At 40.6% G+C, this 26,666-nt stretch overlaps 1 protein-coding gene across 2 annotated transcripts in view; it reads right to left on the bottom strand.

Moving 5' to 3' along the window:
• Positions 1-26,666, bottom strand: part of chd1 (chromodomain helicase DNA binding protein 1) — a 52,968-nt gene that overhangs the window by 2,381 nt on the left and 23,921 nt on the right. For both annotated transcript variants that reach the window (XM_028601090.1, XM_028601091.1), the window contains exons 15-35: positions 26,612-26,666; positions 23,174-23,326; positions 22,938-23,009; positions 22,695-22,844; positions 21,856-22,004; positions 21,118-21,214; positions 20,553-20,648; positions 20,267-20,443; positions 18,048-18,208; positions 17,623-17,664; positions 17,402-17,535; positions 15,126-15,264; positions 12,329-12,479; positions 10,816-10,938; positions 7,692-7,835; positions 6,262-6,522; positions 4,875-5,000; positions 4,250-4,428; positions 3,241-3,340; positions 3,093-3,144; positions 2,761-3,004 (exon numbers count right to left, since the gene is read on the bottom strand). The exon at positions 26,612-26,666 is cut by the window's right edge and continues 105 nt beyond it. In XM_028601090.1, coding sequence (XP_028456891.1) covers positions 2,761-3,004; positions 3,093-3,144; positions 3,241-3,340; positions 4,250-4,428; positions 4,875-5,000; positions 6,262-6,522; positions 7,692-7,835; positions 10,816-10,938; positions 12,329-12,479; positions 15,126-15,264; positions 17,402-17,535; positions 17,623-17,664; positions 18,048-18,208; positions 20,267-20,443; positions 20,553-20,648; positions 21,118-21,214; positions 21,856-22,004; positions 22,695-22,844; positions 22,938-23,009; positions 23,174-23,326; positions 26,612-26,666 — 2,805 coding nt within the window. The remainder of the gene's footprint in view (positions 1-2,760; positions 3,005-3,092; positions 3,145-3,240; positions 3,341-4,249; positions 4,429-4,874; positions 5,001-6,261; positions 6,523-7,691; positions 7,836-10,815; positions 10,939-12,328; positions 12,480-15,125; positions 15,265-17,401; positions 17,536-17,622; positions 17,665-18,047; positions 18,209-20,266; positions 20,444-20,552; positions 20,649-21,117; positions 21,215-21,855; positions 22,005-22,694; positions 22,845-22,937; positions 23,010-23,173; positions 23,327-26,611) is intronic.

The following is a 26,666-nucleotide window of genomic DNA, read 5'->3' as shown; positions in this document are numbered from 1 at the left end:
CCTATTTTTAATTTAGTCTTGTGCCAAATGTCCTTGTTAGTTTTAGTCATTCACATCTTTTTTTGTTAGTCAAGTTTTAATTGACTAAAAGTCTCATAATTTTAGTCTAGTTTTAGTCAAAAGAGAACTCAATATATCTTAGTCAAGTTTTAGTCAAAACATTTTAGTCTTTTTAAATACATTTCTGATAACCATTTCAGTCAAATAGTTATATAAAAATAAATTATATAAAGTTATATAAATATCGAGCTTCTTCCTTATTTCACCAGTAAATTCCTGTTAAACAACAAAAACAACCACTGAATAGGAAAATGGTATTTTACAATAACATTGAATGCAGCACGAGGCTGGCGAGGCGGGTTTGAAGTGAACGCAACATCTGAGTTGTTTTTCAGACAACGGCAGCTGCAGACTGTGGTACGTCCCCCTGTTGGAATCCTCCACGGTGAAACCCAGACAAACTTTTACACCGTTTAGCTGTCAGCATTTTAACCGGGTTTACTCCAGCTGCTAGCTAACGGTAGGCTAACGTTACCTGCTGCCAAGTGTAGTATTAACTAGCTAACAGTAGGCTAATGTTACCTGCTGTCGAGTGTAATGTTAACTAGCTAACGGTAGGCTAACGTTACCTGCTGCCAAGTATAATGTTAACTAGCTAACGGTAGGCTAACGTTACCTGCTGCCAAGTGTAGTATTAACTAGCTAACGGTAGGCTAACGTTACCTGCTGCCAAGTGTAGCTAGTATTAACTAGCTAACGGTAGGCTAACGTTACCTGCTGCCAAGTGTAGTATTAACTAGCTAACGGTAGGCTAACGTTACCTGCTGCCAAGTGTAATGTTAACTAGCTAACGGTAGGCTAACAGTACCTGCTGCCAAGTGTAGTATTAACTAGCTAACGGTAGGCTAACGTTACCTGCTGCCAAGTGTAGTATTAACTAGCTAACAGTAGGCTAATGTTAGCTGCTGTCGAGTGTAGTGTTAACTAGCTAACGGTAGGCTAACGTTACCTGCTGCCAAGTATAATGTTAACTAGCTAACGGTAGGCTAACGTTACCTGCTGCCAAGTGTAGCTAGTATTAACTAGCTAACGGTAGGCTAACGTTACCTGCTGCCAAGTGTAGTATTAACTAGCTAACGGTAGGCTAACGTTACCTGCTGCCAAGTGTAGCTAGTATTAACTAGCTAACGGTAGGCTAACGTTACCTGCTGCCAAGTGTAGTATTAACTAGCTAACGGTAGGCTAACGTTACCTGCTGCCAAGTGTAATGTTAACTAGCTAACGGTAGGCTAACGTTACCTGCTGCCAAGTGTAGTATTAACTAGCTAACGGTAGGCTAACGTTACCTGCTGCCAAGTGTAGTATTAACTAGCTAACGGTAGGCTAACGTTACCTGCTGCCAAGTGTAGTATTAACTAGCTAACGGTAGGCTAACGTTACCTGCTGCCAAGTGTAGTATTAACTAGCTAACGGTAGGCTAATGTTACCTGCTGTCGAGTGTAGTGTTAACTAGCTAACGGTAGGCTAACATTACCTGCTGTCGAGTGTAGTGTTAACTAGCTAACGGTAGGCTAACGTTACCTGCTGTCGAGTGTAGTGTTAACTAGCTAACGGTAGGCTAACGTTACCTGCTGTCGAGTGTAGTGTTAACTAGCGTCCTGTGCAGCGATGTTTCGGTTGCCTCTAACGTCCATTTAGGAGCATCAGAGAGAAGTGCAGGCATTTAAGAGGCACCTAAATCCGCGTTGCTATTCGGTCGGTACATAACGTCGTTAAGGCACCAGGCGGGGCCGTATTAGCACCGGGTCTCGGTACCCAACGCTAGTAACAGCTGAATATTCAATCTCATGATGGAAAAGTAGAGACGATTGTAGACGAAAATGAAGAGAGAATTTATCTTAGTTTTAATTTTATGCAAAACATTGTAGTCTCGTCTTTTTTCGTCAACAATAATGCATGTTAATTTAGTCTTAGTCAGCGTTTTTGGACACTGGCGCAGTCTCGTCATCGTCTTGTCTTAGTCATGGAAAAAAAGTTTGTTGACAAACATATTTTGTCTTGTCTCGTCTGACGAAATTAACACTATTATGTCCCATACACAGCGTGGTTTTAATGATATTTTTAGGGGGGCACAACCAACAATTGTACAATGAAATGCAGTTGTAGTCTGTATACTACACAATAAAAGCAGTAGTGATTTCCTGTTGGGCCTTTTCATAATGTGCATGAGGAGGAACATACACAGCAGCAACAAAAACACCACATATAAACTTGTACAGCATACAGGCTATGTACAGAAGGATTTAGAATGGGAAAGCCAATTTACGTACTTTTTTTTTTTTTTTTTTTTTTTTTTTAAATCTGTTTATTATTGGATTATTAGTTTTCTTTGTAATGCAGACTATCGCAGCACAAAATATTAAGGTGTTGTAGAAGTTTTTAAATCTTCCACTGAATCCGTGTTATGAATACAAAACTTTATGAAGTCAGTGATGTTAGATGTTAAAGCGGTTAGACTTCTCGAAAGCCCCCTTACTGCATTATATTCCATTATATTTTAATATTTTTAACTGTTACCTGCACCAGAATTTTGGGTTTTCCTTGACATCAATTAAGACGTTTCAAAAACGTAAAATTTATCAGAATGCATAAAATGAAGTCTTTGGCCCTCAGAATTTCCTGGGAGAAGACCCCCAGACCCCAAAATTTATATCCCCCACCCCAGGCCCATTCTGTTCCTGAGAGCAGCACGTCCCTCACCTGTCCTGTCTGTCTCGGTCCCTGTCCCTGCTGTCTGGTCTGTAGTGGTCTCTGTCTCGGTGGTCTTTGCCGTTGCTGAAGGAGGAGTACGGCCGTTTCCGGGACTCCCCTCCTGTGGTCTTCCTGTGGGACTCCGAGCTGTGTCTCTCCTTGCTGCCGCTGCTCTCGTGGTATCGCCGGTCCGAGCTGTAGCTGTCCCTGCTGCTGTCGTCCTGGTGGGAGTTGTCCTTCAGCCTTTCAATATCTGAGGACCGAGCACGCAAACAAATCAGTACACAGTGACAACTTGCTCATCTCATTCTGTACGTACAACAGAGGGAAGCTGAATGTACCTGCATGCTTATAGCCGTGGGGGGTTATACTTCTCGTGTTCTGCTCCATTGCCTGAGGAAAGAATCGTTGTTATGATGGATTTCTAATGTTAATAAAGGATGTCATACTGTAATCCAAATGAAGAATGTCTATAGGGCCTTCACATACCTGGGCGTTCTCTTGTCTTTTCTTGATTGCATGCTTATAGAGTTTATGTAGTTTCCTGGCGTCAAACTCAGTGAATTTGGAAACAAATATCCACAGGTTTCTGTAAAAGACAAACATGGTCTTAAACACGGTAAATGGATTTATAAAGCGCTTTCCTAGTCTTATTGACCACTCAAGCGCCACACACACACACACACACACACATTTTTGGCAGTATCTTTGTGGGGACCCGACATTGACATAATGCAAAACCCTAGCCCCTTAACCTAACCATCACAACTAAATGCCTAACCTTAACCCTAACTCTATCCCTAATCCTACAACCAAGTCTTAACCCTCAAACAGCCCTTTAAAGTTGTGCGGTCCAGCATTTTGGCCCCACAAAGCTGTCAGGACCCCACAAGTATACTGGACTCCTGGTTTTTGGACCCCACAAATAGTTAAACAAGAACTAACACACACACACACACACACACACACACACACACACACACACACGGAACAGCCAACGGCTTCGACATGGAGACTACTGTAATTCAAATGTAGGGCTGAGTATCGGTACCATGAATTCGATACCAGTTCCTGAACAATTTTATAAAACTAAACGAAATTCCAACATTAGGGCACATATCTTATTTATGTTCCGCTTCTGTGTAAGGTAGAGTTTTTCCTGGTTGTCTCTACGACGTCAGACGGCCCATCACAAATTAACACAATTATTAGATCTTGGTAGGAGTATGCTGCATGCTTATTGGCTCACTGACGCTGATGGGATTTACTCCGTAGGGATTAAAGTTGGGTATTGAATGACGAGGCATTTTTTGATACTCAATCCTTTAGAGGCAATTTGGTCGGTGCCTAAAAAGTATTGAATTCAGTACCCAGCCCTATTCAAATGTAACATATGAACAAAGATGTTCATAAATCATTCAATCTGACATTGACCCACATGAAATCTGCCTTGATGATCAGCTTAACTTTGTGCGTATGTGTGTGTGTGTGTACTAACTTTCTCCACTGTTTGATCTGTTCAGGGTTTGAATACTCCTTCAGACACTCGGTGATGTGGTCTCCGATCTTTATGAGACACTGTCTGGTGTGTTCGAGCTGCTCGCGCTCCGACAGCCCTTTCTCCGGCCTGTCCAGCTGCTTCAGGGCGGCTTTCACCGGCCGCATCCTCTCTTTACACTGCAACGTTCAAACAAAGGTCAACTCTAATCCACAACTTTATTAAACCATTTGGAGGCATGTTGAGCCTCACACGGACAATCTCTTGTTGTGTGCTACATGTGAGAAAGAGCAACTCTGGACAATGTCTGCACCTGAAAAAAAAGTACTTTTAGTGGACGCAAATTTACGCTTTGTCCTATAGTGTTACATTACAGACCGGTTCATGGCTGCCGGTTACAGTGTCCTCGCTCAGTACTGAACCAATTTCAAAGATTGTTGTTCACATCAGTCACTTAGGAACCAATGCATGTGAAAATAGGGTCCAGGTTGGAAATTACCCTTTTAGACAATTTCGTTATTGTATTACTACGCTATACGACATAAAATACATACTTAAAACTGTTAAGCTGAACATTTAACTAATAGATATTCTATCTGAAGATTTGGTTATCAGTGAAACATACCACACTGAAAGTCCTCTGGTCAAGTTCCTCAGACTCCTCAGATAATGGCACATTCTCTCCACTTGCTGTAATATGGACCGGCACATCAGAGACTTTCTTGGTTCGTACCTCAGTCTTTACTTCATTCTGATGAGAAGGATTTAAAAATTAATTCCTAACCAAACCATTGTCTTTTTTCCCCTAACATACTTACGCCAGGAACACACCGCACGCTGAAGCGCAGTGAATAGCTGTGACGTGTAGATTTGTGCGCCTGGCTGTTGACACCAGACGTGCAGTTCTCCGTGCCGGTCACAAAGCCATCCTTCTCCTCTCCACTCTACAAAATGTCTCTCTCTCTCTCTCCCTCTCCGTGAGTGAGTGAGTGAGTGAGTGAGTGAGAGTGTGTGTGTGTGTGTGTGTCATTTTGTCCGTCTGTCTCTCTCCGTGTGCCTGATCGTGTGTCTCGCTGGAGACAGCTGAGAAGTCAAGACATCCAAAATCATCAATCCGGGGTGTTTAATTTTGAAATTTGGTTCATTTTGTGAAGTATCTAGCTGCACTGTGGCCTTCCTGTATGGGATTACCTGCCTGGCTTGACACATTTTGCTCACGGGAGAAATAGAGGAGACGGCAAAATGATTGCTGCAGTGCACAGGTCGGCGCGGCCGCTCTGTGCCTGATCGCAGCCCGTGTGGCCGACAGATTGAATAACATGGGCCCCCGAAATGAAAATAGTACCACTATTCAGCACGCGGTGTGTTTCTGGTAGGGCTGTGACGAGATCTCGTTGTACGAGATCTCGCGAGATTAAAACGTGACGAGATTTCTCGTCGAGGTGAAAAGTTGTCTCGTGAGGCGATGTGATGTCAGCGTGATGGAGCGTGGAATTACTATTGAAGATCCCCCTGCCACACAGAAAAAAATGCCGTACTACTAACTACTGCACCCGCGTAGTTAGTAGAGAGCTGTGGTGGTGCTGTAAGTGTTTTTGCATAGTGCTCGTGTTAGCCGCGGTATACGGCATTTTTTTCTTACAATGTTTACATATTGTGTTCGTCTTGTCTGTCACTCTTTCGCCGTTTATTATTTCCGCAGGAAAACCAAAATGTTGCCACACAAATGATTTAAAAGTGGCAGGGGGATCTTCAATAGTAATTCCACGCTCCATCACGCTGACATCACATCGCCTCACGAGACAACTTTTCACCTCGACGAGAAATCTCGTCTCGTTCTCGTGAACCCAATCTCGTGATGTGTCTCGTCTCGTGGAGTAAGCGTCTCGTCACACCCCTAGTTTCTGGGGTCACATTGTCAGCCTTTAGCATAATTAGCAATTCATTTAATGAATCACAACTATGGTCCATAGCAGTAAAGCAATATATCACATAGACATTTATTATTTCACCTTTTCCATGCTCTCGTCCTGTTTATGTACTGCCTCCAGAGGCTTGGTTTCTTTTTTCTCTTTTGTCTCCTTTGTCTCCTTTGTCTCTTTGATGTCCCAACTTTCTTCCTTCTTCTCTTTTTTGATCTCTTTTTCTTTAATCTCCCCCTCCCCTGATGAAGAAACTTCCTCCTGCTCAGGCTCCTCGTCTTCGTCCTCCTCCTTCAGCGCCACCCTGTCCGCTCGGCCCCGTCTGCTCGCTGTCTTCACCGGCGCCGCCTCCTGAAAGGGTCCAAACATGTCACACACACACTTTCCCAATCTCTATTCCAGAGATCTTCAACAAGGGGTCTGGGACCCCTAGCGGGTCCTCAGAGTTACTGCAGGAGGGCCGCCAAATTATTGTAAACTTACTCAATGTTCTCAGAAAATCTGTTGTCAAACATTTTGAGGGAATATCATTTGAAGAATTACAAATTTGTTTTAAGATAAAACTATTTTTGTGCATGCATGTGAACATAGTCAGTACAAAGATGGGAATTTGTTTTCTATAATTTCACTTGAAACTGTTTATCACATTATTAATGATTATTTATCTAAAACCAAATTGTGAAAATATTTTGTGAAAGCACCAATAGTCAACCCTACAATATCGTCGCCATATCAATATCAATGTATTTGTTCAAGAATATGGTGATATTTGATTATCTCCATTTCGCCCAGCCCTAGCCACACGTATGTTTAACATTAAAAGATGAATTATAAAATCATGCCATATTTTTTATTTTAATAGCTTAGTATTCTATGGACTACAAAAGGTATGTGTAAAGGCTTTAGGTTGTAGGCACAGTTTAATATGCAACGTTATACAATATATGTAGTGGGGGGTCCCTGCTCTGTCTCTCTTTCAGTAAAGAGGTCCTTGGCTTAAAAACCAATAAGGACCCCTGCTCCAGTCAATTTAGAGAAGCACTCTCCTTCTCTCCCTGTTCTACATTAGTTCACTGTAATATAATTTTCAGTCACATTGTTTAAATTGTTATGTCCCTTTTTATGTACCTTTTCTCTTACTTGCCTGTTTCGGTCTTTATTTTGGGATTATCATCAGTTATTTATTCATCTATGCATTTACATTCTGTTCCCCCATTATTTTACTTCTAGCTATCCAACATGACTTCGAGCACTTGTCTCCTTTTTTAAAACTCCAGACTTTGTGTGTGTTAAAGTACCGGCTGTTAGATGAAGTTTGGGGGAGGGATATATGGGCATGGGCTGTCATTTTTCATAGCATCGTCTCTGTTATTTGTGTGATGAAATAACATAATGAAAAAATATTTGAGAGAGAGAGAGAGAAAAAAAAAAGCACGCTACACATCCACTCCAAACTGACAAAAGGAAGCATTCATTTCATGGTAGGCAACAAAAGCAGCACTAGTGGCATCTAAATGTACCTTTTCCTCGTCAATTTCGTCTTCATCGTCTGACCTCTTGTCCGATGGGGGATCGGAGGACGTGCTCTTCAGCACCTCTTCGGTCTTCGCTGGCTTCAGAGTTTTGCTCTTTTTACTTCTTGGTTTCCTCTTCCGTGAGTTGGCCTACATACATACAGAGTGGGCATGGTAGATTCTGGTCGACATACACTACCGGTCAAAAGTTTTAGAAAACCCCAATTCTTTTAGTTTTTTATTGAAATTTTAGCATTTCAAGTCCAATGAATAGCTCGAAATGGTACAAAGGTAAGTGGTGAACTGCCTAAAGTAAAAAAAAAAAAAAAAAAGTAAGGTTACCCAAAATGAAAAATAATAATTATAATAATTTTACAAAAAGGTCTTTTTCAGGGAACAAGAAATGGGTAAACAATGTAAAGCTGTTCTGTAGCAATGGAGGTTGATCAAGCTTTAAAAGTTGGTGCTACCAATTCCTACAGGTGTTCCAACTGGTCTGGATTACTTACAACCCCCTCTGTTTGTATAAAAGTATTGTTTGAACACACCGTGGTACCATACCCTCGTAAGCATTATTTGGAGAGTATTGTACTGCAGAAAGTAGTGTGTTGCTATAAAAATGGTGGGAAAAAGGCAATTAACAATGGAAGAGAGACAGACCATCATAACACTTAAGAATGTTGGTCTTTCCTACAGAGAAATTGCGAAGAAAGTCAAGGTGTCAGTGAGTACAGTATTCTTCACCATCAAAAGGCACTTAGAAACTGGGGCAAACTCTGACAGGAAGAGGTCTGGCAGACCCAAAGCCACAACAGAATCAGAAGACAAGTTTCTGAGAGTCAACAGCTTGCGTGATAGGCGGCTAACAGGACAACAGCTTCAAGCACAGCTTAATAGTGGTCGGAATAAGCAAGTCTCAGTTTCAACTGGAAAGAGAAGACTTGGAGCTGCAGGTTTGATAGGTCCAGTTGCAGCAAGAAAGCCATTGCTAAGACGTCAGAATAAGAAAAAGAGGCTTGCCTGGGCCAAGAAACATCGTCAATGGACTACTGAAGACTGGAAGAAGGTGTTATGGACTGATGAATCCAAATTTGAAATCTTTGGTTCATCACGCAGGATTTTTGTACGCCGTCGAGTAGGCGAAAGGATGGTTCCTCAGTGTGTGACATCAACTGTCAAACATGGAGGAGGAAGCGTGATGGTCTGGGGCTGTTTTGCTGGATCCAGGGTCGGTGATTTGTACAGAGTGAAAGGCTCCCTGAACCAAAACGGCTACCACAGCATTTTGCAGCGCCATGCAGTACCCTCTGGTATGAGCCTAGTTGGTCAGGGGTTCATCCTACAGCAAGATAATGACCCAAAACATAAGTCCAAGCTATGCTAGAACTACCTTAGGAAAAAAGAACAAGATGGTAAGCTTAAAAACATGGAGTGGCCAGCACAGTCACCAGACTTAAACCCCAACTCCAGTTGGGATGAACTGGACAGAAAAGTGAAAGCAAAGCAACCTACAAGTGCAACACATTTATGGGAACTTTCTGAAGAATATTTGATTTCCATTGTAGAAAGAATGCCACGAGTGTGTTCAGCTGTTATATCTGCCAAAGAGGGCTACTTTGATGAGTAAAAAATTTAGAATACATTTTGGTTTATAAATTGATTCCATGATTTCTTTTTTAACTTAAATTGTTCATTTGTTCCATTCTTTCATTTCAGAGTACAATAAGACATTGAGCTGCATGAATTTCAATAAAAACCTGGAAAAATTGGGGTGTTCTAAAACTTTTGACCAGTAGTGTACATTCTAATATATCTATATTATAGATTACATCAGGGTTCCTGCAGGTTTCACCAAGTCAAATTTAAGACTTTAAGACCTTTATGAATGAAAATTAAGACCTATATCACACCATAGAAGTATGACAAAATGCAGTCACAAAAGTACCTGCAAGGTATATAAAAAAATTTAATAAAAGCGTAAGAGTAATAATAAATAAATATATATATATATATATATATATATATATATATATATAAGGGCTGCTCAATTATGGAAAAAATAATAATCACAATTATTTTGGTCAATATTGAAATCACGATTATTTAACACTATTACTCATTAACCTTTGGATATAATTGATAGTGTCCAGGGTATAATCTTATCTCACAGAAAGAGTCTTTGGATCAGAATAAATTCGGTTTTGTGAGTCCGTTCAGCTTTACAGATATCACACATAATTTACACAGCTAATGAACAATTCCAGATACAGAACACAATGTGCATCTCACATCACATTTTCACTCACTATGACCACTACTAGCCTACTGTCATTACTAAACTTTGTGCCAAAAATAATGTCGCCCTCAGTGGGCTTATTTACTAAGGAAAAGTGCAGCACATAGGCGGTACCTTAGAGTAACGTTACGTGAAACAGGTGATTTAACGTCCCTGCTCATTTACATACAGTTTAACAACAAAACTAAATGCTGAGGGAATGTTACTATGTTTTTTCATGATGTTTTTGAGCAGTATGCCTATATGCACCGCCACTAAGGTGGAACAAGTTTTAAACCATAAGTGAATACAGCGTGTCGGGAGAATACAGAGTTTACTACAACGAGGAGGCAGTGGCAGAGGGACCGCAGCCACAGGGTTAGCTAACGTTAGCTGCTCCCAGACAACCGAGTTGGTTTTGCCTCTTATTCTCACCAAAACGCTGCTGTGGCTCTTTTTATATTCCAGCGGAGGATATGCACACAACTTGCCTCCCTAACTGTATAGGCTGAGAGAGTTTATGGCTTCGGGAGGGGCGGATGTGCACGTGCGGATGTGCGCATGTGCGTGTTATTCAGAACACAAGACAAAATAAGAGTGTTCTTGCAAAACAGAACATGGCAAAATAATCGTTTTTTTTCGATTATACTATTTTGGTGATCGTTGGGAGCCGAAATTGAAATCGAAATTCAATTAATTGCACAGCCCTAATATATATATAAATAATATATATATGAAATGTAGACCTGTTTAAAATTATTTAAGACCTAGAACACAATACTTCAGCAAATTTAAGACTTTAAGGACCAAAACTTAGATTGTGCAATTTTTGATTTTTTTGAGATGTAGACTTACTGTCCCTGCTTGTTTCTGTGCTTCTTTTTTGGCCAGGTCCTTGCTTAGCAACTTGATGAGGTAGTCTGCTCGGGTCTGGAGCTGTTTGGCTTGGGGCTTCTTGTCTGGGTCGTCTGGTAGGAGCTGATCAACCGTGGACACAATGAACAGTTAGAAATGGCTGCATACAAATACATGCAGGGTTCAAAATTCACTTTTTGTTCACCAGCCAAGTGGCTAGTGAAGGTTTAAATCTTACCAGCCACTTAATAGATTACCGTTGTTTTTTGGTCTGGTGAGTGAAACAAATCTACCAGCCACTTACAAATTTTAGCAGCATTTGGCTAATAGATGGTGCTAATTTTGAACTCTGAACACTAGGGTTGTGCCGATGGACGATATCATCGTCCATCGTGATGTCGGCCAGCCATCACGATGGACGTGAGATGAGAGCCACCATCGTGATATATAAATCGTAAATATTTTTGGGCAGGGGCAAATATATTTGGCTGACCTGCCCAAATATAGTGAATATGGGAAACCTGTATTTATGTATAGTACAATTCTAAAACTGCAGAACTTGAGGTCTCACAAATAAAGTTCTCCAAAGTATATAGTGTTTGTGTAATATTAAAAACAAGACAATAGGATAGGGCTGGACGATTGATCGAAAAATATCTATCATATCTAATCAACAATTTTTCTATGTCATTTCAGTTTTTTAATCCTGTTAATACTTTCCCCACTGTGTGCGTTCATGTACTTCAGTCACTAACTCCGCCCCGTCCAGTCTGCAGCATGGAAGCAACACGGAGGAGAAGCCTGCATTCACACACTGTTAGGTGTGTCTCTGCTGTGTGCGTCCTGCCAGCAGGCATTTGACTGTGTGAAGGCTTTGCTGACTCACGCCCCGGTCCTGGCTGCGCCTGCATTCGACCGTCCGTTAAAACTATTTGTTGATGCGAGTGATGCAGGGGTGGGTGCTGTCCTCCTTCAAAATGGAGATAATGGTGTGGAGCACCTGGTATCATATTTCTCCAAGAAATTTAACCAGCATCAACGTGTGTATTTCACGATTGAAAAGGAGGCTCTCTCGCTTGTTTTGGCTAATCTATGATGAACGATTTAGAAGACATATTATATATGATATAAATGATGACCAAATATGCTTCCCCTGTTTACCAACCATCTTGATTTTTCTGCCCGTATGCCTGATGTTCTCCTGGAGATTTAATTCCGCCAATTTTTACATGATGAAATATCAAAACCTGCCCATATACTATATTTATTTAGAAATAGCCTTGTCTCACTGCTGTTTGTGATAGTTTTTTTCTAAATAACAGGCATATTTATAGTACAAAGCTTTTCAGTGAACAAAATTAAAAAGTTTATTAATCGTAATCAAGGTAAAATGTTCAATTAATTGAGAATTTTGATTTTAGGTCATATCGTCCAGCCCTACAACAGGATAATACACATGATCCTCTATGATCACACAAAAAGATTAGAAAAGTACTGTACAGCCTGAACTGACCTTGTGTGTGAGGTTGAGGTCCGGATCCATCTTGATCATCTCCCAGCTGCCGTAACCGTACTCGTAGATTCCTATGAGGAGGCTGGAGTCGTCCTCCTTCCCCCAATCAATGTCAAAGTGTGCTGCCTTCGAGTGGCATGGAATCATATACCTATTCAAACACACACAATTCAAATCTAGACACTAAAATAGATTTGGTCATGTCATGTTTAGCAACAAGGCTGCTTTATATACACAGTACCAGTCAAAGGTGCGGACATGCTTTCTCATTCACTTGAATGGGAAGGTGTGTCCAAATTTTTGATTGGTACTGTAGAAAAAATATTGGATATACACAGACAAGGCCTGTCGCTGGACAGGGATTTCCCCTGCGATAATTTAGGGTGGCTCCACAGCACCGTATTATTGTAAATGACTTTTTCCTGTTAATGCTATATAAATAAGCTTTATTGTTACGCTATTATTAGGTATTGTGTTGCCTTCAAAACCTAGTATATGGCTGGACTGTGTATTGTCAATATGCTTTATTTTGGCCAAATTCTTAGAGGAATAGTCAGCAGTGGTGTCTATAATGTGAATATACAGTACAGGCCAAAAGTTTGGACACACCTTCTCATTCAATGTGTTTCTTTATTTTCATGACTATTTACATTGTAGGTTCTCACTGAAGGCATCAAAACTATGAATGAACACATATGGAATTATGTACTTAACAAAAAAGTGAAATAACTGAAAACATGTCTTATATTTTAGATTCTTCAAAGTAGCCACCCTTTTCTCTTTTTGATAACTCTGCAAACCCTTGGTGTTCTCTCAATGAGCTTCATGAGGTAGTCACCTGAAATGGTTTTACCTTCACAGGTGTGCCTTGTCAGGGTTAATTAGTGGAATTTTTTCCCTTATTAATAAAAAAAGCAAAGGGTGGCTACTTTGAAGGACATAATTCCACATGTGTTCATTCATAGTTTTGATGCTTTCAGTAAGAATCTCATGTCATGAAATAGTCATGAAAATAAAAGGAAACGCATTGAATGAGAAAGCGTGTCCAAACTTTTGGCCTGTACTGTATATATATATGTTCATGTGTTTTAGTGATGACAGTATTTTTATTGTCATCGCGATATGTGTGATCATAAAAGGTCGCCTGATACCCGATGAAAATAGATAACTATTTTTTAGGGATTGGTACCAAAACCACCTCTCTCAGGGTATATGCTACATCGGATCCACTAGACGCGTCAGGGTCAAAGGCCGTGCCTCGTGGCCTGCCCATTTCTGCCTCTGACTGGCTTACCCTGCTATTCCTACCCTAACCAATCCCCACTTGCCATGCCTAAACCTACCTACGTCAACCGTTCTAGCAGATCTGATTTAGGCTCTACCCTCGTTTAGCGGTAAATCCACATGGCTAATTATTATGCAATGAGGTCGTCGGCCCTGAGCAGAGGGAGGACGACAGGAGAAATTACTGATGCTCTGGATGTCTGTCTTCTTCACTCTTTCTAACCTTCCCTCAGTACAACTTTATATAGGGACTTTGCTGTTGTAAACATTACTGCGGCTGCACAAACATTTAGTTTCAACTGGAAAGTGAAAGTCAAACTTAAGTCCCACTGGCATCCTTGCACTACTTTCAGACGGTTCTATTTTAACACACTGCTTTTGGTATTAGAGTAGTTTATCTTTCAGTGGGTTTACACCGGCCACTGCCTGCTTCCTTTCCATGTTGAACAATTGTAGCCTGACAATCAAGATGTTGGGTGTGGGAACTCACCATTGACAGGGCTCAATCCGAAGCTAGTTGATGGATTAAACTTTTGCTGTATCCGGTCGGCAAAACTCCAAACACATCTTCCTTTTTTAAGAATGACTTCAGTGGCGTTTTTTGTTCTTTTCTCAAAGAAAAGCTGAACTCCAAGTCTTCAAGAAGACCACCGACTCTATACACGATGTGATTGGCCTGACCAGAGTTTGGTTTTTCCAGCTCGCAAGCCAACGGAGAGTGAGCTAGGGTGAGTCTAGATTTCTAGGCTAGAACAATTGTGCAGTTGCAGCAGCTGATTTTTTTCCTGCGAGGCGCGAGCGAATTTTCCATGAAACACCACTTATAATCTATTAGAACGATTTAAAGACATATTATATATTCAATTCAATTTTATTTATAGTATCAAATCATAACAGAGTTATCTCGAGACACTTTACAGATAGAGTAGGTCTAGACCACACTCTATAATTTACAAAGCCCCAACAATTACAGTAATTCCCTCAAGAGCAAGCATTATAAATGGCTATTGCGACAGTGGCGAGGAAAAACTCCCTCTTGGGAGACCCAGACTCTTGGTAGGCGGTGTCTGACGGGGCCGGTTGGGGGTGTGAAGGCGAAAATAGTGGCATTGAAGATAGTGGAACAGTGACTTTGAAGGTAGTGGTTGTAGTTCATGTCACAGCATATATGATATAAATGATCAGATTCTGATGGGCAACAGCCTCTTTTTTTCTTATGAAACAGTTATTTTGTATGTATATATTTTTCTGTATTTATTGTTCATTTCATATCAATGTTTAATATGTTTGTTCACGTATGCACCATTCACCAAAGCAAATTTTACAGAGTTTTGAGGTTATAGGTGGGAACATTGCAGTTGTGGAGATTGCTGCTATCCCCTGCGGTCGGCATGTCAATAATGCAGTATTTTAATATTGCCGTTATCGCAACAGCCCTAACACAAACCAATAAAAAATAAGCTGTGATGGCCAATCCTGTCCAACAGAAATGATGCATTGTCGGGAAGCTTACCTCTTTCTCTCCTCGGGGTCGGCAGGAATGGCCTTGTGGAGCGGGGCCAGTTCTTCCTCATGGGAGATAACCAGCTTGGCGTTCACCTGAACTCCCGAGATCCTGAAGGTAGGGCCCTTAACCTTCCCTCTTCTTCCCCCTGATCATCAAACAATTGGAAAAACAACAGTGCAGTTTCATCAAGTATCACCCATTTAATCCTCAGAAATGGAAAGGCAATGTCAATGTTCAAAGCCGATTTAGGGTGTCATGGTTCAATTCTCAATTCAATCTTTTTTTCAGCACTGAACTATGCCATGGTTAGACTTAGGAGTCTTGAATTTGTAAAGATCAACAGATCATCTGTGTGTTATCAAATTCTTTTTTAAAGGGGTGGTTCAGAATTTTGGACATAGGACCTAATTTCCAAGTTAGCCAGTGTGTTGTTTATCAGTGGAGACCGTTTAACACGTTTCATCCAGTCCTTCCAGTTGCAGGGTTTGCTGGTGCTAGGCTTAGCGCAAGTCAACAGTATCTACTAGCCTGCCACTAAAAACAGTCTGACCCACTCCACAGTACACCCGAGGCAAATAAATTATAATGCCAGACTATCGATGTAAATGTCTGTGTTGATAGAATAATGTTAGAAATAAAACTACCTTGTATCGCATTGCAATAGTTATACTTTGTTCCCTGTAGTTGGTAGTAGGAAAAAGGCTACGGCAGCGGCGGACTGATATTACCTAGCTACCAAGGAAGCCGGTTTCAATGACAATCACGCAAGTTTATTTACCTGCCGCTGTCACTCATTGCTACAGAAGCAGAGTACATTGCACGAAGGAATTGACAAGATTCAAGAAGACTTTTCTGTCAGCAATTACCTAAAGTTAGCAGTTAGCCCAGCCAGGTATCTACCAATAGTGTAGCTATACCGTTAGCTAACATTGTCACTCTCCACAATGCATTAAACTGTAACGGCAGGCATGAAAAAAAATCCTAAATACACATTTAGAGGTTTATTTTACTACACTTTGTAGATTTCTCCTAAATTCCTCAAAAGTTAGCAGTTAAAAGATTTTCTGAGAAAAATGAGCAAGTATGGGCTTGTTATTATCAATTCAGACGATGTACTTATATATCACAATTAGAGCCGGGACTTTAACGCGTTAATTAAGATTAATTAATTACAGACTTTAATGCGTTAATTAATTACACAAAAAATAACACGTTAAACATTTTTTACGCATTTTAATCACACTTATTTTTGCACAGCGGGGCGTTTCTCACTGGATGAGTTTTCATGGACCGATTATACTGGAGCACCAACTAGCGTTCATGACTTCAGACCTTTTATATATGTCAGTGCTTCAGACAACAACAAACCACAGTGAACATGAACGAAGAAGCTGACGAGAACGCTTTGGTTGGCTCCGTGGATGGGAAATTTTGTTATAAAAAACGAACGGATGGAAGCGTCGATTAGAGCATGGTTGTGTGCATGCTATGCAACAAGGAATTCACATATCACATATCAGCACATCGAGCCTCAAGTATCACCTCGACGCAAAACATTTAGCAGCTAGCGTGGACGTTAGCCCGAGTCCGAGTACAAGGACCCACACCCAACCTACACTCCACCAGATGACTGGTTTAAGGACCAGGGTAACTAAGTCTGAATGTACTTGAAAGTATTGTGTTTTACTTAAAAAAACATAGTTTACAGAAGGTCTACCTACCTATAGGCGACCTGAATTTCTGAAATGTACTATATTTCTAAATATGCTATTGCTACACTTAATGGCAAAAATTGCACTTGTCTGCTGGACTTGGTTGAACAAAAATAAACAATATTGTGTTGCTTAAGCTTATGTATTCAGTCATTATTCAATGGTATACTAAAAATCCATGTGAAAAAAATTACTTCTCACTGTTCTCAGGTCAAATATTTATGGAATTAAAATGCGATTAATTTTGATTAATTAATTACAAAGCCTGTAATTAATTAGATTAATTTTTTTTAATCGAGTCCCGGCCCTAATCACAATATCTCGATGTATGATTTCATCACGATAGGATTCCATAGAAAGACGATACATTTTCATATTGAATTATTGCCCAGCCCTACTTAACAGACGTCGTCTCCCTCCCACCTTCATTCCAACCCCGAATCATCAGTGTAGAAACTCCCCTGAGTCCAATCACTGCCCGTTTTTTTCTAATACAAAATATACATGTACAAAACTTTCTCATCAGGGGCTGATGGAATCTTGAAGCGATAAAAAGATGGGTTTGGTTACCTGAAGTTTTCTCTGGTCCGCAGGGGTTTTCTCGTAGCGTTCTCACACAGCCGTTGTGAACCGTCTCTGCCAGGCGTTTCAGGTCATGTTCAGACTTATCCACGAGTTCGGCATCACGCGCAATAGCGTCCAACCTGAGTAACGATTAGACGTTGAGCAGACGTGTGGCATGTTGATTTGTTAAACTGTTAAAAACGATAAGAAAATCTGATGCAGCTTACCTTTCAAGTGGTCCTCCAAATTTTTTGTAACTCTTGACAAACCTGTAAGTAGTTCACAGAGATGTTAACAGGAATATGTGAGGAGGATAGATAGCCACATTATGTGTATTGTCTGATGTGTATTTTTTTTTTTTAAGATTGTTTTTTCGGGCTTTTATGGCTTTTAATTGACAGAATAGCTTGAAGACATGAAAGGATGACATGCAGCAAAGTGTGATGTGTACTTTAATGTATTTCCATATTTATAGTGTATTGTGATACTGGAAGCTGTATATTTTAATTACATTGTACATGAAATGCCCAACTAGGGACAAGAGTTGAAAATTAGCAATAGCTATAAACTCTCTGTGCAGCACATCAGTTTCATGCTCTGTATTGGAAATGTGTAAAATTGCATCCTCTCTATAAAATAAAATTGTATTAACCTCCGGATCTCAGCATCGCTGAAGCCCTTGATATTTTCTCGTGGAATGGTCCGAGGCCGTCCTCGTTTCTTTGGCCTTTTCCGGTCTGAGGGGGAGTCGCTCTCAGACCCAGAGTACCTCCTGTTCCTGCTCTGCCGGCCCTGACTGGCGTTAAAGCTGATCTGGTAACAAAAAGCAAGAAAATTGCCAGGAAGTTCAAGAACCCAAAGTGCAAATAGCACACAAATGATGTTATTCTTTTCCCAGAAAAAAACTAAATCATGAGTCCTTATTATACAGTGGCACTCATAAGTTTATGAAGCCATGCTAAAGTTGACTAAAAAGAGGAATAAAAAAAATCATCTTAATGCCTTAATAAAAAAAAAAAAAAAAAGGAAAAATCCATCCTTTAAGGACACCAATTTTCTTTGTGAATGAATAATGTATCGTAAATAAATAAATGTTCTTCCTTAAAATACAGGGGGCATAAGTAAGTACACCCCTATGTTAGATTCCCATAGAGGCAGGCAGATGTTTATTTTTAAAGGCCAGTTATTTCATGATAAATTTCCTGATAAAATTCCCTTGGCCTTTGGGATTAAAATAGCCACTCCCCCCACCCCCCCACCCCACATCATCACATACTCTTCACCATACCTAGAGATTGGCATGGTTTTAGTTCAGTTAGCCTAATAGCTGGTTTGATTTGCATTGAGAGATGATTTTATGGAAAGTACCCCATGCCAATATCTAGGTATGGTGAAGGGTATGTGATGATGTGGGGGGGCTATTTTAATACCAAAGGCCAAGGGAACTTTATCAGGATGCATAGTATCTTGAATCCATGAAATAACTGGCCTTTAAAAATAAACATCTTCTATGGGAATTTAACATAGGGGTGTACTGACTTATGCCCCCTGTATTTTAAAAGAACAACATTTATTTATTTATTTATTATTCATTTGCAAAGAAAATTGGTGTCCTTAAAAGGAACACGCCGACTTATTGGGAATTTAGCTTATTCACCGTAACCCCCAGAGTAAGACAAGTCCATACATACCCTTCTCATCTCCGTGCGTGCTGTAACGCTGTCTGATGGTTCCAGCATGAGCTTAGCCTAGCACAGATCCTGCAGGTAACTGGTTCCAACTAGCCTACTGCTCCGAATTGTGACAAAAGTGACAAAATAACGCCAACATGTTCCTATTTACATGATTTGTAGAGTCACAGCGTGTACAAAAAACAACGTAACATGAGACACAGCCATCTTCTAACCGTAAACAAACCTGGAACTATATTCTCAGACAGGCTTGCTGCGATCATATCACTCCGCCCAAGTAATATATTCTATAGTTCCCGGTTTATTTACAGTTAGAAGACGGCTGAGTCTCATGTTACGTTGTTTTTTGTACACGCTGTGACTCTATAAATCACAACATGTAAATAGGAACATGTTGGAGTTATTTTGTCACTTATTGGGAGCAGTAGGATTGCTAGAACCATTCACCTGCATGTTCTGTGCTGGCCTGATGCTGCTGGAGCCGTCAGACAGCCTTACAGCACGCACGGAGATGAGAAGGGTATGTATGGACTGGTCTAACTCTGGGAGTTACGATGAATAAGCTAAATTCCCAATAAGTCGGCGTGTTCCTTTAAAGGTTGGATTTTTCCTCAGACTCTAAGATCAATTTCAAAAAGTTGATTTTTTTATTCCTCTTTTTAGTCAACTTTAGCATGGGTTCATAAACTTATGAGTGCCACTGTATTTGGCATAGTCTCCCATTGTCAGACCTTCCTCCACAACTCTGCGAAGGAGGGTCTGGCTAGTCCACACAGCAATCCTGGATGGGAGAAAAACGTGCTCTGGTTTATTGGCATTTCTTTAAACCAATCTCAATCATCGTGGGTGCTGCTAATCGCTGGACGGAGCCACGGTGCCACTGTAAAATAGTCTCAGGAAGGAACTTGTTTTGGTGGAACATGTGTACATTCAAAAATAGTTTTAGTCGTGCAACAGAAAACTCAGATTGGACAGATAGTCTAGCTAGCTGTCTGGATTTACCCTGCAGAGATCTGAGGAGCAGTTAACCATAGTCCTCACAAATCCACCAGAGGTTAGAACGCCAACACAGAGAAAGAGGAAGCTGTGTGACATCTGGTCGAACCTCTGGCGGCACCAGAACTATCCCGTAAATTAAAGTTTGTTTATATAAACTATATTTGGCATGACTGTTGTGTACCTGTTTGGCACAATTCCTCATGCGTGGCAGTAAGTAGATTTCCTCTAGCTCCTTCTGTCTCTCCTCCTCCTCCATCCTCCTCCTCTGCTCCTCGGGAATGATGTCGTCCCAACTCCGCAGACTACGCTCCGAGTCAATGTCTATTTCCTCCTCATCCATCATAGAGAAGTTGGCTACCTGCACAATTCAGGTCATAAACAACTGTACATGTTAAATTGCTGAAGAAGAGCATCACACATTTGGATATTGTTCCCAAAAGAAAGAAAAATATTTCTCATTTGTATACCTTGAACTGAGACAGCAGTTCTTCTCCCACTGTGGAGGGTCCAGGGTCATTCTCCCTGGTCTCAGCTCTTTTGAGGATCTCATCAATGTCCATTTCCTACAGAGAAGAAAAGGCCATGACATGCTTCTCCATGTATTTCAGAGAAAATGTGTAATTATGTACATATATAATTTAGTAGGTATAGTATAGAGCTGGGCAATATGGAGAAAATCAAATACCACAATATTTTTGACCAAATACATGGATGTCGATACTGCTGCAATATTGTAGGGTTGACAATTGGTGATTTCACAAAATATTAACACAATGACTTTTAATAAATAACCACCAATTATGTAGATATAACGACTAAATGGGTAAAGACAAATAACAGAACAGCCAGAACAGTCTGGTAAGTTCAGACAATCACTTTACTGTAAGGCAGCCTTTTAAACCAGGAAAAGACAACACTTGTGTCAAATCACGATATCCAAAATTTAAGACAATATCTAGCCTCATACAGTATATCAATGTCCATATAAAATCAATATATTGCCCAGCCCTAGTTCAGTATTTAACTACATACCTGAGGCTCCTGCTCCTCACCCTCTGGCTCTTTAAAAAGCTCCTCGGCACCAAACTTGAGGATGGAAGACAGCTCCTCCTTGTTGAATGGTGCTGAACTGTATGCAATAAAACACACTGAAGTGAGATGACAGCAACGTGTAGCAGCAACCTTTAAAGGGGGTACAACCACTACAGGTGAAATCTCTTGATTTGATTTTTTTTTGGGGGGTGAAAAAAACGACAAACTCATTTGTCAATAACAAGGTGGTCAATAGGGTTGGGCATCGTTTTGATTTTAACATTTGTGATTACAATCCTGATTCTTCCTTTCGATTCCAGTTCTTATCAATTCTCAATTCTTTGAGGGCTGGAGTTGAAACAGGTGACGTGCTTATTTTACAAATAAGAGGAACATTGCCAGTGGTGGTCTACAGTTTTACCGGGCTTTTTCAACGTAAAATAAAGCCAGACTAGAGCGCCGCTTACTGAGCTCCATGGATGCAACACAATAAGCACCTGGAAGCACGGCAGCCGCTACGGAAAGCAAAGCCTGCGAATCTTAAATTTGGAACCAATGATGGGATTCAATAAAAAAAATTTCCAATCGATTACAATAATAATAATTAAAAAAAAAAGATCCCTAGTTGCAACCGGTTCTCAATGCGAAATCCTTGTGGTCAACCAGCACAGACAGTTTAGTTCAAGAGGGGCCGAGCCAAACGGATGAAAGCAGCAGAATGCAGCATGTGTTGCTTGCCTGGAGGGAGCAGAACCCGTATGGAGGACAGTTTTCCCTGTAGTGTCCATCCTCTGAATGACAAGGTGGTCCAGCACCATTTTCTTTTTGGCCCTCTCAATGATTTCCTCCTCCACTGAGCTCTTTGTCACCAGACGGTAGATATTCACCTGCCAACCACAAGGACACAGTGCTGTATATAGTATACTTTATATATCAGAAATCAAATTTGAACACATTCTGGCAGTGCATTTAGATACGGTAGATCATTTAAGTCACCAAAAGAACGTGCACATGCATCTGCATTGGTAGAACAGCCAATAGAAACGCTCTCTCCCTCTCTGAAATGACCTGTGATTGGCCAAAGTCTCCTGAGACGACTAGATTTATTAAAGCCAGAAAAATAGAAGCAATGAGGTGGTCAAGAAGTCTAGTTTTCTCTCAGACCACTTGAATTATATGCTGAAAGAATTTTATGGAGTAAAGTATCTAAGGACTGTTTCTTCCTCTAAAATAGTATCCTACCGTGGGATTAGTAATTAACGCCTTTTTCCGCAATCTTGACCAAACAATTTCATCAGTAACTAGGCAACACTAATGTTAACGATCTCAGCTTTCTCTGCCAAGTGGAGCTGCAGTTTTTAGCAATGCCAAATAACATTTCCTGCCACTGCGTCACTATTTCCGTGTTCCACTGGCTAACTATTCTAACGCTTTTATTGTTAAGCAGCTACAGCTTCCTATAGCCACAGTCAACATGGTTTTACTAATTGGTGCGTGGATGTAGGTGACAGCTGGCATACAGCTGCAAAATACAACAAAGCAAAGATGAGCAGAGGTTTATGACAGTGGTTGCCTACCTGTCTTTTCTGTCCGATCCTGTGGGCTCTGGCCTGGGCCTGGAGATCATTCTGGGGGTTCCAGTCAGAGTCAAAGATGACTACTGTGTCAGCTGATGCCAGATTGATACCCAGACCACCCGCACGCGTCGATAACAAGAAGCAGAAATCCTAGGCGCAAATGGAGGTTCTCTATGTTAAAGTCCTTACTTATTTAAACGAAACACATACAGCATTTACTGGATACATATAGGTAGAACTTACCTCTGAGCCCTCGGCATTAAAATGATCCAACGCCTGCTTCCTCATCTCCCCTTTGATGGAACCATCTAATCTCTGCACAAATGTACAGCATTTAGAATTCAGAAATGTATATGTAGATGGCATTTCAGCTTTCTCTAGTTAGCTGGAGCTAAATTCCAGAGAGCCTTTAGGGAGCATATTTATGTCTGTGTGTACAGTATATGTCTGATGGTTATATGAGAACAGTGTGGAGCTACCTGAAAAAGGAACTGTCGGCCTTTCAGGTAATCAGCCAGGATATCCAGCATCCGTACCATCTGGGAGAAGATGAGAACTCTGTGTCCTCGCTCCTTTAAACGCACCAGCAGTTTGTCCAAAAGAACCAGCTTCCCACTGCAGCGGACCAGTTGCTGTGGGAGGAAAAGAGGGTCACAGTGTTAACAGGTACTGGTCTGTCCTCTCCAAGTGATATTATGAAATCAATATACACTTAAAGTGATGGTTCGGAGTAATTTCACCCTAGGGCCCTTTGCACCATGACCTTGAGCCAAACACCCCCCCAGAAGCTTTTTTCACCTGGGTCGAACATTGGGAGAGTTAGAGAAGAGAAGCGTTAGCCGCTGAACAGCTTAGCGCAGGGGCTAATGGATCCGAAGTGTCTCTTAACATTACCCCACTAATAATGCCCGAAATGATACCAAACGTCTACACTTGTACAAATAGGTTATACACTCATAAAACGTTGGATTGGAAAGTTTGTAAGTATAGCAGAAGTTTATAAAACTTGCCTGCTGGCTTCTGCTCTCTGCTGTTGTTGCTGCTGCCGGCAGTAAGACGAGTGCTTAGGGCCGTCTACAAATTACTACACCGAAAAGAGATGCAACAAAAATATTTCTATATTTAACTTATTTTTTAAAGTAAGTGCTGTAGAATAACTAGCGGGAGACAAGTTACAATTGAGGTAAGTTTGGAGACATTACCTTATTTAATCATTAAATTAATAAATATTTTTGTTGCATCTCTTTTCGGTGTAGTAATTTGTAGACGGCCCTAAGCACTCTTACTGCCCGGTAGTAACAGCAGCAGCAGAGAGCAGAAGAGAGCAGGAAATTTATATATTTAATGTTATAAACTTCTGGTGTACTTACAAACTTTCCAATCCATCGTTTTATGAGTGTATAACCTATTTGTACTAGTGTAGAAGTTTGGTATCATTTCGGGCATTATTAGTGTGGTAATGTTAAAAGACACTTTGGATCCATTAGCCCCTGCACTAAGCTATTCAGCTGATAACGCTACTCTACGCTAACTCTCCCAATGTTTGACCCAGGTGAAAAAAGCTTCTGGGGGGGTGTTTGGCTCGAGGTCATGGTGCAAAGGACCCTAGGGTGAAATTACTCCGAACCATCACTTTAACTGTGTTTATTTGGAATGCAGGAATCACTCTCATCTTCTGCAAGTACAGATTGTAAGCCTCCCCCACATCCCAACATACACTACCGGTCAAAAGTTTGGGGTCACTTCGAAATTTCCATTCCACCCATTATAGACAAAATACCAGCTGATATCAGTTGCATTGCTTTTTTAATCAGGGAAGCAGTTTTCAGATTACATTATGTGCTTACATAATTGCAAAAGGGTTCTCCAATGTTTTCTCAGTTAGCCTTTTAAAATGATATCAGATTAGTAAACACAATGTGCCTTTGGAACTTTGGATGAATGGTTGCTGATAATGGGCAATGTAGATATTGCATTGAAGATCAGCCACCCACTCAGATCAGCTGGTATTCTGCTTATAATGGTGTGGAATGGAAATTTGTATGGTGCCCCAAACTTTTGACCGGTAGTGTACACCCACATAACAACCTTTGCTGTGACCTCCTGCACCTACAATTTTGAAATTAAAGCAGCTAAGTGATCAAGCTATGATCAAGGTAATGATTTGTTAATGTCTTGACAACTTGTTTTGCTGCCCCCAGGTGGCCAAACAAATAAAAATCTGTTATTGTAGGTTTGATACAAATGTAACAACTGCACACCAACTGAATGAAGACCATCCAACTACAGAAAATAATTTTTTATGAAACATTCAGATTCAGGGAAAACAAGCAGAGGCACTAAAATCACACAGCACAGGCCACATATTTAATAGAGGTGGTAAAAAAAAGCGTTCGTCGATGCATCATGATTCTCTCTTGAAAGAGTATGTCTCGATGCAGAAAAGCCATATACCAGAAATGTAAGGGACGCGTACCCACTGACTCCAGTCCCGAACGAATTCACAGCTAATTACAGCCAACTACTGACATAATTACGTTCTAGGAAGCTGGTTCTGTTTGTTTTTTTCTTTAAAGTTAATATATTTTTTATCTACACACTCATCTAGGGATGCAGCGATTAACCGATTTCACTATTAAGCGTGCCAGCCAACGTTTGCATTTACAGTAAGTGAGCTGACAATAACATTACGTTAAGAGACAAAACTCTTCAATAGCTCAAATGTCAGTGCCGTTACTACTTAACATAACTATCTCTTCTTCATCCCCCTATAAGGCCGCAAAGAGTTTTCTTGGCAACATGCTGCGTCATCTCCCCATGACATGATGCATTTTGTCTAGCAGCTTTCAGACACACCAGCTAGTAGGGCCGTTCCTAGCTTTTAGATAGGACCTACTTCTTCTTAGAACGACAGCACTGTTGTTGCCATCTTGGCCTCGGTTTGTGGTGTGACAGATTATTCTCTAGTCTCTAATCTTTTCTGATGAATTTAAATAAAAAGGTTGATGATTGATCATACAATAATTTTATTATGTCTTATTTTTGTTAATTATTCTAACTAATGAAAATGTAAAAAAACATTCCACAATCATTGCAACTGTTGCAACTTGCACAAAACAAAAACAAAGTTACACCAGTGTTGCAGAAGCTTAAAGTGCCCTGCTTATCAGAGACATGGAAGCTACTACTGTACCGCACGAGAGATGTTCTCAGTTTCTTTCTATCATTTTTACTAGAACTGTTGTTACTGTGGTCTTCGAAAGTTTCAAAAGGCAGCAATAAATAACACATCTATCTAAATTTAAAGAGTGTTCATGTGATTTTTATACATAAGAAGTGTTGTGAAATTAATAAATGCATAATAATCGTGATACCGTGATTATTCCTCAGACTATAATCTTAACAACAACAACAACATGTATAATGTTTGCATCTAGGGCTGGGTAAGATTTTCAATACCGGTACCGATACCAACAACGTGAGATTCGATACGGTTCCTAGCGATACTTTTTCCGATACATTACGGCACAAATCTTTGCATTTACGTTCCAGCTCCGACTACGTGAGGAGTCTCTGTGTAACGTAGAGTTTTTCCTGCGTGTCTCTACGACGTGTAACGTTAGACAGCCAATCAGAAATTATTAGATCTTGGTAGAAGCATGCTGAATGCAGATTGGCTCACTGATGCTGATGAGATTTACTCCTTAGGTATTTAAATTGGTTATTGAATGAGGAGGCATTTCTCGATACTCTACTTTAGAGGCAATTCGGTCGGGGCCTACGAAGTATTGAATTTGGTACCCAGCCCTAGCCTACACTCATCTCATACATGGCCTCTCTGGAACCTGGCAGACGGAAATCCGTCGTAGCAACGCAGAACTTTAATTCCTGAACACAGTAAGATAAAGTAAACCGACCTGCAAGGCTTCAGCTCTGCTGAAGAACTCGTCCTCTGGGGGCTTGATAAGGTAA

The sequence above is a fragment of the Perca flavescens genome, chromosome 16 (assembly GCF_004354835.1).
Source record: "Perca flavescens isolate YP-PL-M2 chromosome 16, PFLA_1.0, whole genome shotgun sequence".
Classification (NCBI taxonomy): domain Eukaryota; kingdom Metazoa; phylum Chordata; class Actinopteri; order Perciformes; family Percidae; genus Perca; species Perca flavescens.
This window is presented reverse-complemented; position numbering and strand designations above follow the sequence as displayed.